Source organism: Dermacentor silvarum, chromosome 7 (genome assembly GCF_013339745.2).
Source record: "Dermacentor silvarum isolate Dsil-2018 chromosome 7, BIME_Dsil_1.4, whole genome shotgun sequence".
In the NCBI taxonomy this organism is placed as follows: Eukaryota; Metazoa; Arthropoda; class Arachnida; order Ixodida; family Ixodidae; genus Dermacentor; species Dermacentor silvarum.
Genome location: NC_051160.1, coordinates 61,199,793 through 61,217,859, shown reverse-complemented (window position 1 = coordinate 61,217,859; position 18,067 = coordinate 61,199,793). Strand labels below are relative to the sequence as shown.

The 18,067-nt window shown below is 48.9% G+C and overlaps 2 protein-coding genes across 2 annotated transcripts in view; both read right to left on the bottom strand.

Moving 5' to 3' along the window:
* Positions 1 to 3,390, bottom strand: part of LOC119458104 (N-acetylgalactosaminyltransferase 7-like) — a 39,611-nt gene extending 36,221 nt beyond the window's left edge. The window contains 3 exon segments of the mRNA XM_037719921.2: positions 2,168 to 2,409; positions 2,494 to 2,642; positions 3,300 to 3,390. Of these exon segments, the coding sequence (XP_037575849.1) occupies positions 2,168 to 2,409; positions 2,494 to 2,642; positions 3,300 to 3,333 (425 nt within the window). The 5' untranslated portion in view covers positions 3,334 to 3,390.
* A 7,735-nt stretch (positions 3,391 to 11,125) lies between these two features.
* Positions 11,126 to 15,833, bottom strand: LOC119458906 (uncharacterized). Its single transcript, XM_037720765.2, has 3 exons — positions 15,709 to 15,833; positions 12,642 to 12,891; positions 11,126 to 11,512 (listed from the first exon to the last, which is right to left on the bottom strand). The coding sequence occupies exons 1-3, from the start codon at positions 15,798 to 15,800 to the stop codon at positions 11,189 to 11,191; spliced, it is 666 nt and encodes a 221-aa protein (XP_037576693.2). The 5' UTR covers positions 15,801 to 15,833; the 3' UTR covers positions 11,126 to 11,188.
* Between the last annotated feature and the right edge of the window lie 2,234 nt (positions 15,834 to 18,067).

Below are 18,067 nucleotides of genomic sequence, written 5' to 3'. Positions count from 1 at the left end.
TTCAAATCCCGTTGACAGCCAAAGAGCCAACAGCACATAAATAGCCAGATAACATAAACACTGAACAAATTCTTGTAAGTAAATATGTAACTTTACTGTGGTAGCTAGTGGCAATCTCCAATATAAAAAATCATGCTCTTCTTTTTTTTCTTGAGCTTTTTCTCTATGAAGCTAGATAAAGCACGTTTCAACTCTTTGACGGTGCCCAGAAACATCTGCAATGTTCCCCGCAGCATTGCAACACAATTGACGCAATAAAGAGCTAGCCCAGCACATGCTTCTTAGAATTCAGCCTAATGTAGAAGCACTTAGCAGGTGTGACTGTGGTATCAAAGCATGACCTTATGTGACATGCTAATGAGTAACCCTTGGAGACAGGCACATTGAAACAAAGAGTACGCAGTTAAGTATTAGGTTAATAACATTAGGCCCTCTCTATGTGTTACAATACTGCCACAAAGAAGCATTAGCCTTTATTGCCCCCAAGGCAGGCAATATTCAAGCAAGCAGTCACTATATTTAAAAGCAAGTGAATTAGCATTTAGGTGAAATGATGAAGAATAAGCTTTTTTTAGTTTCTTTTTTAACTAGCAAAGATAATATTTTTCCTGTACGTATGTGTTGTGTGTTTGGTCCAACAAACATTATACCGAGGCCAACAGAAGCAAATTATCAAAAGCAATTTACAAACCACTCTGCTCAAATCCAATGTTCAATGTAAGCACAACAGTGATCTCAAAAGAAAGCTGTCAACAAGGACACAATAGGTTGAAGCACTTACGCTGGCAACGAAATAGTACCAGACATGCTTATCACTAGACTTTTTTTTTGGCCACTGCTAGTGTGCTCAATAGGCATTTCTGCCTCGCATCAATTCCTTGAGTTCGAAGGTTTGTCGATGCGGTCTTTCAGAGCAGCGTTACTAATGGCACTTATGGGTCGATGCCAGCATCCAACTTTTCACCCAGACGACACTTGGGACTTGACGACGCGACAGCTTTACGAGCTGGGTGCCGCTATAGCTCTGTCGTCATTGTGCACAGCTGTGCTCGCAATAACCTATGTTGACACATTCAGCTATTCTCTTTTTGGGTGCAGCTACGGCTTCCACTTTTTTTGGCTTGTGCCACAGGTGCATCTCAGCAAGCTACTGTGCCGGCAGCAGCGGGGCTGGAGAGTGCGTTGAAAAGGAACACAACCTAGCTATAATATTTTATACAGGAACTGTTCAAGCAGAGTGCAACCAAAGCGCCTGCGCCTGAAATCAATTATGAGAAATCGACGCAGGCAAAATAATTTGAATGAAAGAAACTGAAAGCCACGAGTACATTTCTTACATGTACGAGTCATTACTTAACTTTACGAGAAGCATGCCTCTTGCACGTGTGACAAAATCAGCACAAGTACACTTGCAGATGACGTGATGCCTACAGTGCAACACTGTATGGAACACTGTACAACATTGAAGTGTACGGTGTTGTAACTGACCACCGCTGGAGTTAATACTGCCCTATTTGTCACGACTGTCGTAGGCCGTCAACATAACCGCCAAATATTGTCGATGAATGCAAACAGCACAGAAAGCCTTGCTTACATTGATTCCCACAGTGCGTATCTGTACACACGGTTCTCTTCGAAGTGAGCGACAATGACTAGTGTAGTGTGCCAAATTCTGGCTGCTGTAGGCAGCAGAGTTACCAAGATTGCTTACACAGCGGGAAGTTATTAACATGTAATGTCCATGTTAGACAACAGAACTGCATGTTGAGTAAGCACTATAGTAGTATAGTAACAGTATAGACTATACTATAGTCTAAAGTACAGTAATAGACCCAGAAACAATCGAAGCAACGACGGTCATGGCAAGCCAAGAAACGAATGCGACGTAATTTCCGACGGAGTCGGACCGTTACGTTGAGTAACTCGAACTCCTTGGCACGGCGACTGTAGCTGTTGCAGCGTCGTGCCAAAGATGATACACGGAGATGTCATCACTATAGTAGGAATTAAAGCCGTGATGCGCCCCGTTACACGAATAAACTCGCGACATAATCAACCGCTGCAGAACTGTTGCGATCTGACACGTGTCGCTTGCTGTCGGATAGAGCCAACAAGCCGCACTTGCAACCTCAGTAAAGGAAACGGGTCTGCGACAACGAGAACTCACTCTTCTAGTCGCATGTCCGGGACGCTCCGGTTGGGCGAAATGTGATCGCTGGCCACGATGTTCATGCCGTACTGCATGTTGGAGTCGGCCGCGCTGTTCCTGTCTCGCTCGGGTACGTGGTAGGCGACGCCGCCTTCGCCGGGTCCCTTAACCTTGCGCAGCTCGTGCCGCTTGGGCTCGAAGTTGCCCGGCGTACGGTCCTTCCTGAACACCGGCATCGGCGGCGACACTTCCTCCTGCTCCTTGAAGGGACCGCGTTGTTTCGGATGCACGAACGGATACGACAGGTTCGCGCGACCAGCGCCGATCGGCCAAAAGCGACTTACTCGGTCCCGATAGTACTCGTCGCCCGTCGGCTTGGGCATGAAGAAAGCGACCACGCATATGAGCAGGACGATGGCGCATACCAGCTTGATGATGCGGCTGCGCCTGAAGTTGACCAGCTTCATGGCCATCAGGTCGGCCAAGCCGAATGCTGCGACAAGATGAACAACAGGGAGGTAGGTCGCTTATATCGTGAAGAGACGCGCGGTACAAAACACACCCGAGGCTTGTCAGCAACGCGGGGACGTAGGAGAAATCACCATCGCGCCGTAGCACGCGCACAAACTTTTAGCATTCACACACACACGAGAACTCGCACACACACAGAAACTGACCGTCGCCCCCCTGAAGAGCGGTCAACGTTCTTTCGACACCCTCGCAGGGCCACGCATGCAGGCAGACGATCCGGGCCAACACGATGAAGAGCAGACGACGAAGACCGCAAGGCGGCGTTTCTTTAGGCGTGAGAAAGCGTCGCGACTGTCGAACGCGGAGGCTATAAACGACAGTTGGCGAGCGTAAAGCTGTCGGTGACTAATTAGCTTAGCACGAACCGCGACTAGCGAACACACATACACACACACCGCATGCCACTCGTAGTCCACGACAGCAGCTTTTTTGTCTGAAAAACCGGCAGCGCTGCCAGCGCTGTTGCCCCCGACGAAAACTTGATGTCGCTGGCGACGGCGCAGCGGTTAAACCTGCTGGTTGCCCCGGCTCGCTTTCGTTTCCAGAGCGCTTTCTCCGAATGCGATGCATTGATTAAACGAGTAGTTGTAAGTTGTTTACGCGGAAGAACAGAGATCACCTTTAGAGTCTGGCTTGGACTTTCTTCTTGCCATCCTTCTCTTCTTCTAGAATGCCAGCGTGGTTGGTTGGTTGTCCCTACGTGATATGGTTCAACCCACTACGGGGGGATATAGCTATAAATCGGGCGGTCGCAGAAAAAAAAAAAAAGAATTTCGTAAATTAAACAGAAGATATATCGGCTGGAAAGATACCTACTCTGAGGGTGATCTTGCAAGCATATGAAATAAGTTTTTTTTTTTTCGTCGGGAAGAGAGTGAGGTGAGCATGACATTTGGATTCTTTATCGGAGTTCTTCCTCATAAAGGAATTGGTATAATGAGCCAAATTACTACAAGACCACGAATAACTGTATTGTTTATTCTCCTAATGATAACAAAGACAGGAAGTGACGATTAAGAGCAGATGCTGGGGTCGTATTCTGAAACGTTCCACTTCGGCGATATTTATTTTTCCCTTTCAGGCGCGCGCTGATTGGCTGGTTGAGCGAACTTAAATGACGTCGGGCTCAACCATCCAATTAGCTCATCCAATTTTGCTAAAACAGCCAATCATCGCGCGCCTGAACGCGAAAAAGAAATAGCGCCGACGTGGAACGTTTCAGAATACGGCCCCTGGGCACTGGTGATCGTGAAATCCGACTGCCCCTAGCTGCTTGTCTGAGCATCCCTACATGCATATATATTGCATGCAGTGGCGGCTGCGTATATGTCTAATGCCAATTAATGGTACCGAAAATCCGATGCCTGAGCAACACGTGAAAACGGGCCCTCTCGATCGGGAACGTATACGCACAGTTCAGAAAAAAGTATACTCCAAAAGTATTTCTATACTTCGCGCGCCTTTTTCTACTGTCCTGTCATAAACACTATGCCACGCTGATTCGTGCTTTCCGTTGTTTACTTGAGAGTATCGGATGCGCAGCGATAAATGGACACTATAAAGAGCAACAGTAAATTCGTTTGGAGTGATGAAGTGATCTTTAAAAAATCTGTTTTCCTTAATTTTGCTGTAAGAGGTCAATTAATTACTAGATGAGAAAAATTAACGTCAAAGTTCAGTTTCTCGAATTTCGCGCCGCAACGTCTGCGCTGGTGCCTCAGCGTGACGTCACGGATTCCAAGGTATTTTCTTGTACGCGTATTTCGGCTGTTGGTGGCGCAGCAAAAGTTCTTGAAACTTGCTAAGTTCAGTCTTCGGTTCTTTTTTATAGAATGCAATATAGTCCATTGTTTACCGATAAGAAATTATACCTAGGCCCCGAGCAGATGCCGTGACAATCTTTGACGTCACCGCGAGCTGGTGCGGAAACTTGAAGGCGGCGTCGCCACCAGTATTTTGTTTTTGCGTTGTTTTCTGGCTTACCAAACCTGCTCTCCCGGCAACAGTGGCTTTTCCGGTATTGTGTGTGTGTGTGAGACAACTTTAACAAATATCCTGCAAATTGATGGTCTGGGTCTAGGCCGCGCCGGGGGCAGCAGAGAGACCCTGTCTCTCGGTAGCTTCCCGGGCTTGCTGGATGGCCCAAAGTTGGTCCTGAAGATCAGAGCTGGTCAGTGCAGCTCTCCACCGCGCCCTTAGTTCATCCGGGGGACTGCAATTCTCCTCTGAACTATTTCACAATCCCAGAGTATGTGCTCTAGGGTGGCTCCTCTATTATCACATAACTTACATTTGGCCTCAGGGTATAAATCCGGAAACATGCGGTTAAGATGTACCGGGCTCATGTAAGTTCTGGTTTGAAGTCGCCTCCAGTCAACCGCCTGAGACCTGTTTAATTTTGGGTTAGGAGGTGGATATATACACCTCGACTTTCTGTAGAATTGGGTAATGTCACTGAATGAGAAAAGTCTAGCCCTATCCATCCGTTCCATCTCCTCCTCGGCCAGAGCCCCCCCCCCCCCCCCCCTGGTCGGGCGCGGTTAATGAGTCCTCGCGCAACACGATGGGCAGACTCGTTAAGGTTTGGGTTGGCGGTGGATTCGCAGTCTCTATGGGCTGGGAACCAGATGATTTCCTTGTCGTAACATTCCTCAGATGATATAAGTTTGGTTTTACTGTTTAGTATTGTGGAAAGGTGATTTATTAAAACAGCTCAACTAATTCTTTCTTCTGCAATGTCTCTTCAATACTGCCCCTCGCGCTCATGCCACTGCTCGCGCGTTCGTCGCAGTAGCGCACCCAGGATCTCTGCCAGGGGGGGGGGGGGGGGGGGTTGACAGATTGCCAATATCATCTAAACAGCACTAATTTCGATTTCTTCACGGGAAATTGTCCATAAATGCGCTTTTTGCGAGTGTGCAGACGATTGTGCGTCTTACATCTCAGTTGCAGTACTCAAATGCGTAAGGAAAGAAAAGGGGTTAAACAAAAGGGGGAGTTAAGTCGGCGTCAGGGGGGGGGGGGGGTACAACCCCGGAATCCCCCCCCCCCCCCCCCGTCGGTGCGCCACTGGTTCGTCGTCGTGTTCTTCCACAGCTGGCAGGACAATCGCCAATCGTAAGAGAGGGGCGAAGGAAAAGGAATTCTGTAAGCTAGTACAGGCGTTTGTGCTCAGTAGGATAGCTTATGCGACGCCTTATATGAAGTTGGAGGCGACGGAAAATGGCAAGGTGGAGGCTATGGTTAGGCAGGCGTATTGACCTTTTCGCGGAGCAGTTTGCTCTACAGGAACGAGATGGCGCTTTCGGCGGCGCGCCATACGCTGCCTCAACGAATGCGCATGAATACGAAACCATTATTGCTTCTGCTACCCTGCTACTGTAAGCGCGATCAGCTGTCGAAAATGCAACTGGGTGTTCGCTAATGCACTATGCCCAATTCATGCTGCAAAATGTGCAACGATAAAGGGAAGACGTGTGCGGTAGTTAGCTGTTAGCTGCAAAAATAGTGATTCGCATATTAAGGAATGGAATCAACCTGTGTCGCCGCTGCTACATAAGGCCCGTCCTCTGTTGTCGGCCCTTCGCGATGCACGGCTTTCCTCGAGGATAAAAGAAAGAAGATAATTCATCCGCCAGAGCTGTATAGCTAGCCTCAAAAAAAAAAAAAAGGACTTCAACTCCGCAACGTCGGTACTTAAGAGTGAGTACCGCTCATTACAAAAGGAGTAGCGCCACTTACTAGAATAGCAAGTTTCTCGCACGTTATCTACACACATCCATCCCTACTCACACGCAAACTTACGCCCCCGCCATCTCCAACGTATCAATAATAAGTGAATGGGCGCACACTTGAATCAATGTGCTGAAGCATGAGTGATGGCGACTACACCAACAAGACACGAATCTTGGAAGCTGAACGTTTCGTGACCGTCCACAGAGCAAGAGAGGGACTAGCGATAATACGCCCTTTGATATACAAGCTACCACGAAGTACGGAACATTTACATTCCAAGCTTTGTGCGCAGCAAAGACAAATCTATCGCAGCAGAACACACCCGTGAGGCTGAAAATAAACAATCAGATAGGGTGGCCGCACCGAGGAACCGAGGAACTTTATACTGAGTCACAAACATGACAAGCCGTTGCCTCAAAATGTTTGCCAAATAAACAACGCATTCTGATCCTGATTTAATTCATAAGCGGAAAGTTTGTACAACTTGGAATTTATTTCTAGTCCCGCTTTTAAACACTTACGTGTGCTCTAAAGCTGTCGCCAAAGCTTCGTGTCGTCCACACAGTCACCGTCTACGATATGCGTCGAAACGGACCAGCGTCACGCGCCGCACCAGCGTCACGCGCTTGCATTGTAAACACGAAGGCAACGGAGGTAGTTGAGGCAAAAAGCAATGGACGCGTCACCACGTGATCAAATATGGCAGCGCCCACAGGAGCGCCGGGAAAAGGGTCAATAAGGCGGCCCTTGGGCTGCCTAACAATGCGTCTACCGAAAGGCTGCTGAGATTAGGAGTGCACAACACCCTGGAAGAACTATACGGGAGGCACAATTGGTGATGCAGCTCGCTATAGCTTTCGAAAACGAAAGCGGGCAGGGACATATTGGAGATGATCGGCATTGGGGTTGAGGCTCCTGCAGGGGACATGAAAACTCAGGTGCGGCGGGAACTCCACAAGGCCTTATACTCAAAGCCTTTGCCCAAAAATATGCATCCGATACATCATAAGGAACACAGGAAGGCAAGAGCCAAAGCTTTACATTCTAAGTACGGGAAGTACAACGGGGCTGTCTATGTAGACGTCGCGGAGTACAAGGACAAGGACGCATTTGTGATTGCCGTGGTGGACGAGCGGGTACGCTCGGTCGCCTCTGGATCGGTCAAAACTCGCTCTTCAGAAACTGCAGAGGAATCATCGATAGCTCTTTATAGCTATAACTAATACTGAATCTGACCTGATTCTCAGTGATTCAAAAACAGCCATCCTAAATTTAGCGAGGGGCAGAATATCTATCACGGTGGCACGATTGCTGAATCGGGCCACGAGGCGAGGGACTAGGGAGGTGGAAATTGTCAGGGTACCGGCACACTATGGGAATCCGGGGAACGAGGCGGCTCACATGAATGCTCGAGGTTTCGTCAGCCGAGCAGGTGAGCCGGTCGTTCCAGGGAGGTCCACGAGAGATGGGCTGGTGTCCTTTCACTACATTACAAACCATTATAAACTGGAGCGGAGGATTTATCCGCCCCCGGACAAGAAGTTGTCCAAGGCGCAGGAATGCATATGTAGAAGATTGCAGACTAGATCTTTTCCCAATCCATACGTGTTGAGCAAAATATACCCGGAGAAGATTACGCCGGAATGCAGATGGTGCTAGGAACTGCAGCAACCTATGACCACATCATATGGGAATGTAGCGTAGTGCCGCCACCGGCTGATATTATGCGTGATCCTTCTCTCGAGCAGTGGGAGGCCGTGTTGTGGCGCCAGCTCGGACCCGGTCATCTAGACCAGCGTCGTGGAGTGGGTGACCCAGGTCGCCGTCAACCATGGGTTGGTGACCATATAACACGGAATCGTACGCACATGCTTTTTGACGACACAAAGTTTTCTCCATCCATCCATCCATCCACAGCTGGCAGGCTTTCGCCTTCACGTTTTACGAATGTGTAACAGTTGCTTTTTCACCTACTTAATGAAAGGAAAACAGAGAAACTCTCCACCGCTAAGGTTCCTCCTTTCGAATTTATTTTGTTTTATACACATTTATTTCGTTACAGCGATTCGTCTTACGTGACACAAGGACGGGTTTCCTCTTTGGGTAGGCATAGAAATGCTTACGCATTTAAAAGGCTTCACTATATACCTTGTTCTCGGCGGTTCCGTGGGCATCGCCATGTTTGATCACGAGGCGAAGCGTCCATTGCTTGCCTCAGCTGCCTCCATTGCCTCCGTGTTTACAATGAATTTGAATGACGCCCGGTGCGACTAAGCAAAACTATCTTTCAGCGGATATCGTGGACGGTGACCGGGTGGACGCCACCAAGCTTTGGCCACAACTGCATGCTAACGCTTTCTGAGCTGATCACGCCTTGTCCAAACGGTACGAGTAGTGTATACGGTGCTTGTACTAAAAGCGGCGCTAGAAATGTAATTCCAAGTTGTCCAAACTTTCCGCTTATGAATTAAATCAGGATCAGCGTGTTTTGCTCTACACTCTTTATTTGGCAAACACTTTGAAGCAGCGACTTGCCATGTTTCTGGCTATGCAAAGTTCCTCGGTGCGGTCACTATCTGATTGTTTATTTTCTGCCTAATCGCTCGCGGGTGTGGTTAGTTGAGATATATTTGTTCTTGCATGCTGCGCACAAGGCTTGGAACGTAGATGTTCTGTACTTTGTAACAGCTTGTAGCAAATACGTATTATATCGCTAGTCACTGGCAAACTCTGAGCCGTCACGAAACGTTCAGCTTTGAGCATTCGTGTGCTGTCGGTGTATACAGACGCCGTCACCCATGCATGCTTCGGCACATTGATTCAAGTGTGCGCCCATTCACTTATTCTTGATTCGTTGGCGATATAGTGGGCGTAAGTTTACGTGTAAGTTGGGATGGATGCGTGTAGATAACGTGCGAGAAACTTACTATAGTCAGAAAGCGACGCTACTCCCGTTGTCATTGTTTAACGAGCAGTACTCACTCTTGCCAACGTTCTGGGGTTGAAGTCCTTTCTTTGGAGGTTAGGGATACAACGTTGGCGGATGAGTGAATTTTTTTTTTCATCCTCTGGGAAAGGCCGTGTATTGCGAAGGGCCGGCAACAAGGGCAGTCCTTATGTATAGCAGCGGTTCGGGAACTTGGTCAGACAGATTTATTCCATTTCTCAATATGCCAGTCACTATTTTTGCAGCCCACTGCAGCACGTGTCTTCCCTCTGCCGCTCCACATTTTGCAGTATGAATGAAACACTGGGCATTAACAAACACCCAATTGCATTTCCGACAGCGGATCGTACAGAAGCAGGGCATTTAGTAGTTGTAATGATTTCGTATTCGTGCGCTTTCGCTGAGGCAACGTGTGGCGCGCCGCCGGAAGCGCCATCTCGTTTCTCTGGATCAAACTGCGCCGAGAAAAGGGTCTATCGAGGAGCGTTTGCGAAGTCTCGGGTAGGTTTCGGGCAGTGGCAAAACAGACACATGCATGACTTTCGAGGATCGTGAGAACTCGCTTACCTTCGCCATCTTTGATGTATGAGTTACTTAGATTGGCCTTACACCTGGTATTTACTCAACGACTTTACTCAGTGACTTAAGTGACTTTACGCAGTGTATGCAGAATGTCGCGCAGAATGCCGCGCAGAATTTCGCGCACAAGGCGATGCCAACACAAGGTGTAGAATTATCGGGTATGAAAAGGATGGTATACCGTATATAATAGCGCGAAACCATCATATGTAGGTTACGGTCAAACAAGCATACCTCCGAGATCGGGCTGCTCGAGTCCTGCATCGCCCGACACCGAAGGATTTGGCAAAACGCAATGGTGCCTGCCTGTTTCGCCATGCATTAATGTGCCAGGTGAAGCCACGGTTCAGTTCCCTCAAAATTTGACTTTGGCATCGCCGTAGTGACGTGTACATTTGGTTTATTCGTGAAGGAAGAGGGCAAGTATATAACGCACCCAAACGTGCATAGTAAAATGCCTCCACCGAGACATGTTATATCTATATGCATGCGAAATTTCAGCGTGAACGAGACGGCTGTTATCTGACGCTCCTATATTCACGCAACATATACGGTATAGCAGTATAGGTACGTGATATATTTAGTTGCCCTTCTAGTTTTGCAAGATTTACGCGTGAGTGCGGCTCCGTCTAAATTGATTTAGGGATGCCTTTGGGTATCATTACCTTGGAGTCGCCAATTGGTTTCGCTGTGGGGCCACTTTTAATACAAAAAAAAAAGTGCACAATGCTGAACATTTAGAACATGCTCTTGCGGTAACGGCGATATGCCTATAGGCAAATACAAACACGCTCACACAAAATTTTTTTATTGATGCTGTTAGTTAACACTTTTACAAATGTTTAAAAAAGTGTATAAATGCACTATCTCTACGAGGATACACCAAGGAACCCAAAAGCGGCACTCCAAACGGGTGGGAATATTAGATTTCCCGTTGGGAGCCTCAAAGAATGCCTTACAATTATCCCCCTGAATCATATAAAACAAAGCTTGTTCTATTTATTTTTGCAACGTAGCAGTAACTAATGCTCGTTTCGCGAAGCATTTCGGTGCATAGCGACGCAAAAGAAACCTAATTGCAATGCGAAATTCGGATTCAAAAGAGAGAGAGAGAGAAAGATCACCTCATTTCCTTCATGTGCAATTATATCCCCAAGTTTGCCTACAGAAATGGAAGGAAAAAAACAACAACAAATAACTAGACAATTCTTAGAATCGTAACAGGGCCTTTCAGCCACTACATGTTCTCAGACTTCGCGAGCGGCTACAGGGGGCGCTGCGAAACGGTCGAGTGAGCGCCGCACGTGATTGGTCAGCCCGTGGGGCTGCCCGCAGCGGCCCCTGGCGTCGTCGGCGTGCATCGCGAACAGCACAGCACCGGCGAATCGGCGCGTGGCGGCGAACAGGCGCGTCGAGTTTGGTCCGAGGCCGGCCTGCCAGAAGCGGTCCTTGTGCACCACGTGACAGTCGCCGTGTGGCGAGTAGTGGCGGTCGTAGCCCAGCTTGGCGGCCATCTCGCACATCTGCCAGTAGCTGGAGCCGGTGGCGATCTTGACCGCGGGGTCCCCTTCCTGCAGCGGAGTGAACATGGACTTCATTAAGGCGAAAGCCTTAGGTGTCGATGTGGGTGGGGACCTTGGTGGTGACCTTGGCGAAACTGCGCCGTGACGCGCGTTCGTCGTTGTCTTCTTCCACAGCTGGCAGGCTTTCGCCTTCACGTTTTAGAAAAGTGTAACACCTGCTAACTTTTTTCCCACTGTCGCTGGGGGAATGGTAAGGGGAAAAAATGTCGGGTGTTTAGTTAGCGCAAAATGATTCATCCTTCTTACAAAGCTTGTTGCATGTTAGCTGGGACACCCTGTATATATACTGAGGGAGTTAAAGAACCGTCGGGATGTACGCGTGTTAGCCGTTTATCGACGAGTGTTGCCTGTAAGCAACATACCAGAATGTACCTTTTTCTTGTAAAGTTTCGGTATTGAGTAACGAAGTTTCCGGCTAAATGTCTTCGGCCAACACTGAATGACAGGCAGCAAGCGCCATTTGTTGGCTTAGAGCAGGAACACTGGACGAGGCAGAAGTTTGGCATGCGACTCGCTTTTTTTTTTTATCGCACGCGTCTGAGCTAGGAGGCAGACTGGTGCAAGAGCTCCGGCTGCAGTGGTGTCACACACATGATGTAAAGCAAATGAAATGTAAACCATAGTTCGCATATGACGAGAGCTGTAAAATGCCGCCATTGCGGAATTCGGCAATATGGCGGAATTTGACAATGCCCCGACTAGCAAACTCGATAAGAGTTCCAAATGGCCTTATATACGCGTACGGTAGCTTTGTGCGTGCGAATGCTGCGTATATCGGTATACGAATTAGGTCGACTCTGATGAGTGGTTGCGTCATCTTTCGTTCAAAAAAAAAAAGAAGAAAGAAAACAGCAGAAGCCAGAAATTCATGCGCAAGTAATGTCCGCCTCTTCGAGTAAACCAGCTCATGAACTACAATTGTGCTATCTGCCACAGGCAACCTTTAAAAAAAAATTGAAAGTGTTCGCTGAAACACCCGGTATATATATGTCAAGCTACTTATGAAGCTTTTAGCCCAAAATGGCCATCCGGCATGTATACTGGAAAAAATGATTTCACTTCATTCCATTACATTTGATTCGCACAGCGGTGTATACTATAGATGCTTGCAACGTACGTGGAAGGCGGCGGACGAGTTGAGGAAGTAGCTGGTCGCCTCGCAGGTGACGCTGAAGAGCAGCTGAGGTGCCAGTGACTGCTCAAAGTCCGGCAGCGCTTCGTTGATGTCGGCCAGCAGTCGAGACAGGCTCGGCGCCCTCGTCACGCCTCCGAGGGCGAACGGCATCGGGCAGGCGGCTGCGTCCGCCGGCGCCGGCGACAGGTCATGCGTGCGCAGAACCACGACGTCCTGCACCAGAGACAGCACGCTGCGCGCCCCCGCCCAGACGCTACAATGTCATAGCCTGGCTGCAGTGTCACCTCGCTCATTGGTTGGCACAATAAGCGGAACTCACATCAGACTCACTCGCAAAATGTATTTCTTGCTTAGGGCTCAATCGGGCGCCCAATTCACCAAAACTCCACTCAGCCGGGATCACTCGGACGACTCAGACTCACCAACATTCTATATACTCAGCAAGGACTCACTCGGATTCAGACTCGCCAAAATTTTACTCAGCAAGGGCTCACTCGGACTCACTTATCACTCGACCTCACTCGGATTCAGACTCAGGGGTCAATGTGAGTGAGTCGGCTCATGATCGAGTGAATTTGCCGACCCGAACCCCCAACCTCGGTCCCTATCTGCGACAATTAAGTTATCTTTCCTTCTATACTTTGACTTCCCATTTTCTTTATTATTCTCTACATTTCTGTTTCAACCACAGCTAATTACCCCGACGCTTACCTTGCCTTCATTGCCTGCTGGCTTTATGAGGTCGTATAAACTCGTGTAAGGGCCGCACTTAATTTTTTTCCCCCGCGATTTTGACTGAGATGAGTCCTTTACATGGGACCCGACCATTCGGTATAACTTTTTCCGACTACGAGTTCCGGGAACTTGCTTGTGCTTTCCTACGGAACTCCATCGGCTTGCGCGCTACCACGGAGGAATCGACCCTTTTCCCGGCGATTCCGTGGCCCTGCCATGTTTGATCACGTGGTGACGCGCCCATTGCTTGCCTCAGCTGCCTCTGTTGCCTCCGTGTTCACAATACAAGCGCAAGACGCCGGTGCGGCGCAGCAAACATCCGTTTCGACGCATATCGTAGACGGTGACTGTGTAGACGACACGAAACTTTGGCCACAGCTTTAGAGGACATGTAAGTGCTTTCAGAGCTCATTACGCCTTGTCTAAACGGCGCGAGCAGCGCATACGGTGCTTGCACCTGCTGGACTAGAAATGTATTCCAAGCTGTCCAAACTGTCCGCTTATGAATCAAATCAGGATCAGTGTGCTTTTCGTTCTTTATTTGGCAAACATTTTGAAGCAGCGGCTTGTCATGTTTCTGACTCAGGAGTCAGTAATGTTCCTCGGTGCGGCCACTATCTGATTGGTTATTTTCAGCCTAATCGCTCGCGGGTGTGCTCAGCTGCGATATATTTGTTCTTGCTGCGCACAAAGCTTGGAATGTAAATGTTCTGTACTTTGTGGTAGCTTGTATATCAAAGGGCGTATTATCGCTAGTCCCTCTCTTACTCTGTGGACCGTCACGAAACGTTCAGCTTCCAACATTCGTGTCTTGTCGGTGTAGTCGCCGTCACTCATGCTTCGGCACATTGATTCAAGTGTGTGCCCATTCACTTATTATTGATACGTTGGTGATATGGGTGGGCATAAGTTTGCGTGCGAGTAGGGGTGGATATGTGTAGATAACGTGCGAGAAACTTACCATGTCAGTATGTGGCGTTACTTCCTTTTGCAACGAGCGGACGTTGCGGAGTTGAAGTCCTTTCTTTGGTGGTTAGCTATACAGCACTGGCGGATGAATGATCTTTTTTTATCCTCGAGGAAAGCCGTGTATCGCGAAGGGCTGGCGACACGCAGTGCTCATGTAGCAGCGGCGACACAGGTTGATTGCATTCCTTAATATGCAATCACTATTTTTGCAGCTAACTATACCGCACACGTCTTCCCTTTATCGTAACACATTTAGCAGCATGAATTGGGCACAGTGCATTAGCGAACACCCAGTTGCATTTCCGACAGCTGATCGCACAGAAGCAGTAATGGTTTCGTACTATTCGTGTGCATTTGTTGAGGCAACGTATGGCGCGCCGCCGAAAGCGCCATCTCGTTCCTCTAGAGCAAAATACTCCGCGAAAAGGGTCAATAGGGTATACATAGCCGGTCGTGACTGCGCCCCGGACGGCAGAGGTCAGCAGTCTCGCCATCTATAGTAGCGGCGCGCAGAAGTACGCCGCGCGCGAAAATTCACTGACGCGCGCGCGCGGCAACGCACCGAGTGTAATGGCTTCTCGGTTGAAATTCTTTTTTATATTCTGGGATGCCAAGTTTGGGGTGTAGACCATAAATTCGGGTACGGGCCTTACTCGAGATTATAGGGTATACTTACTACCACCGACTTGTCTAAGCTATATTCTCGTGCGACCATTTTTCACATTATAAGGCACGTTAATTGCCTTCAATTCTTTTTCAAGTTACCTCGGAAGCGATTACGTAATCCAGAATATAAGGTCGGATGCATGCGGAATTGTAAAGGAAGTGGTTTAGGCCTAATCTTGCCGTCAGCGGTTTCGTGAAAATTGACTCTAACTTGATCACTAACTTACCAGGCGCCGCATGTTGCACCTGCGGCATCTCTATGTTTAGGCAAAGAGAGCTATGATAACCCTTATTTTAAAACCATGGTCCGGGTTCGCCCGCTGTGTTCTAGTTGTCGTCTGTCCGACACGCTCGGCTGTGTGATCAGCTCGCGGTTACGGCCTGTGCACAATTTGGGGCAGAGAAAAGCAGTTTTTACATTAACAAACCTGAGGGGACGGTCACATTGTCCACGTAGTACAAGGTAATGCTGCTTCTGGCGCCTAAACGCGGTTTTCCAAAGAAAGAACGAAAAAAAAGAAAAGAAAAAAAAGAAATCGAATGTGCCCCGTTCGTAACATAGAACTAGGTAATAAGAACTAACTTGAAAAACGATTATGTCCTTCATCTGCCCACGAATGTCGGGAAGATGTTCCACCGGCCCATAACGTGCAGGCGTACGTGACCGTCGCGTACGTACCTCTTGATCGACAGCGGCCCGTCGGGTTGGTCCTTGTGGAAGGAGACCACGGCCGACACGAACAGGCCGACCTGCCCGAGGTCATCGCGCATGCGCCGAAAATGCCCCAGGAACTCGTCGTCCGAGACGGTGGTCGTGGGGTGCGACCGGTAGAAGAACAGGAAACCGTCCAACTGCTTGGAGTGCAGCCACGTGGTCGTCAGTGCGCTCAGTTCGCTGGGAGTCGAACCCCGGACCTGCACTCGTGCGGCGCGCATTAGATCCTCTCACTGCTTAAGGACGGCTTCCGGTTTTGCCCACCAACACAGCCAGCTAATTTTACCGGCCAATAAATGCAAGGGCGAGAAGCAAGAGCGCGTCAAAACAGAAGCCCGCAGATTTTCATCACTTTTGTACGTAATCACAATTTTGGAAGTCGTTTGCCGTAAGTTATACAAAATTTATCAATAGAAGTGTTAACCTTGATGCATTATGCACCTTTCCTTTATCTGAAACCGTAAAAAGAGACTTTCCGTACATCGAAACGACTTGACGTAATAGTTCAGCGGAAGCCCGCTAGGTGGAGAGAAGTTACTGCGCCGCTAGACGTCGCCACCGTGCATGTACCGTTGCTGTTGTAGGGTACGCCTTACGGTAGTCAGATATATACGTCTAGACGCCAGAACTCTCTAACAGACGGCGCCCTTTGACATGTAACTATACGATGTCTGGATGCTTTCAAAGTCATCCTGGCACCCTGTGCAAGTTGACGAGCGTAGATGTTCGGCATTCTTAGTAAGACACAGTGAAGAATGTTCAAATGCTACAGAAGAGCGCTTCGCTTGAGCGTTCTGTTGCGCACTTCTACATTCTTCGCGGTTCAAGATGTTATACGCGCATAGAGTGTCTTACAAGAATTACTATAGAGGGAGATGCAACCAATGCAGTTCAGCCAGGATGCTATTCTGGCATTGTAAAATTCCGCCAACTTGTGAAATTCCTGTAATGTCGGCATTTTGAACCAGTCAGACAGGACCGCAGCAGCCGTCTGAGCCAATCGGAGCTTTCAAGATGGCGATTTTGACAATGTGCATGGCGCAATTCACTGATGTCCAGAATAGTACCGCAGCAGGGGAGGAAGGAAAGGTAGCATATGGACTTGCCTAAACTTCGTCCACCTGGCTGCAAACGGCTTTGCGATCGACTTTGCAAGTTGACGATTTCCAACTAAATGGTATCGCATTATAGTTTAGGCAATTCACGATGACTACGCACGTGCATCGGTACGTAATTATTGCCTTGTTCCTTTCAGAAAACTGCGCGATCGATTGCTTGGAAATTTATAAATACAAACGAGAACATCCGAAGCCACGAGCACAAAAATTACAGAAATCACCGTACGAACCACCATTCCCATGACATCGCTGGTATAACCAAATTATATCGCAGCGCCATAGGTCTCTCTGGTAAATTTAGTCGGAAACTCTATGCCATATGCAAATTGCCCAGCTAGCGTAGAGCGTAGAAGTTCAACCATGTTGAAAAAAAAATACCGAAGGGCGTTAAAACGCAACAAAATTAAGGCGTGACAATCGAGGCGCTTGTGAGCGCCTCTACATGCTTCGTATCATGTCTTCTGCTGAGCTTCACGTCCTTCACTGTGCAAGTTGCTAATCCATATACGGGTACACGTACATGAAAAAGAGAGATTGATCGACAGAGAAGAGGTATAAGGCCGCTGATCGCACATGGATAGCTAGAGTAACCATAGAGTAATTTCTGGTATGCACTCTGTATAACTGTCTGGCGCGCACTTTCTTCTTGCCTGGTTGCAGAAGACCGCCGTCGTCTGGACGCCGTCGCCGAAGAGAGCGTACAGCGGCAGGTTGGCGTGGCCTCGACGCAGCGTCGCGGCGAACGCGTCCACCCCGTCGGAGCCTTCGTCCTCGACTCGTCGGTAGCGCACACCTCGCGCCGTCGGCTCGACGCAGCAGTAGAGCACCACGGTGCACAGCGGCACCGGCACGTCACGAAGATGGTAGCCGCGCCGGCCGGGCTCGTACACGCACCACAGCTGGCGGCTGCCTACGGCGGCCGGGGTGGTGATGGCGGTGGTAGTGGAACCGCGATGGGCATGGACGTCGTCGCGAGGACGCCAGGAAGACCGCGAAAGTTCTCGGTGGTGGCGGGAAGACCCGGCGCTGACGCGTCCGCCCGCGTAGCGCTTCGCCACTCTGGCCTTCTGCAGAGAGCATTTAGGTTCACCGCGATGATGTAACACTGTGGACTCTACATGGGACACATTGGTTCTGACATATAACCTAAACTAATCAGCAAGGAACCTTGGGACTATGGCCAAGATCTTCCAAAGAAGACTCGT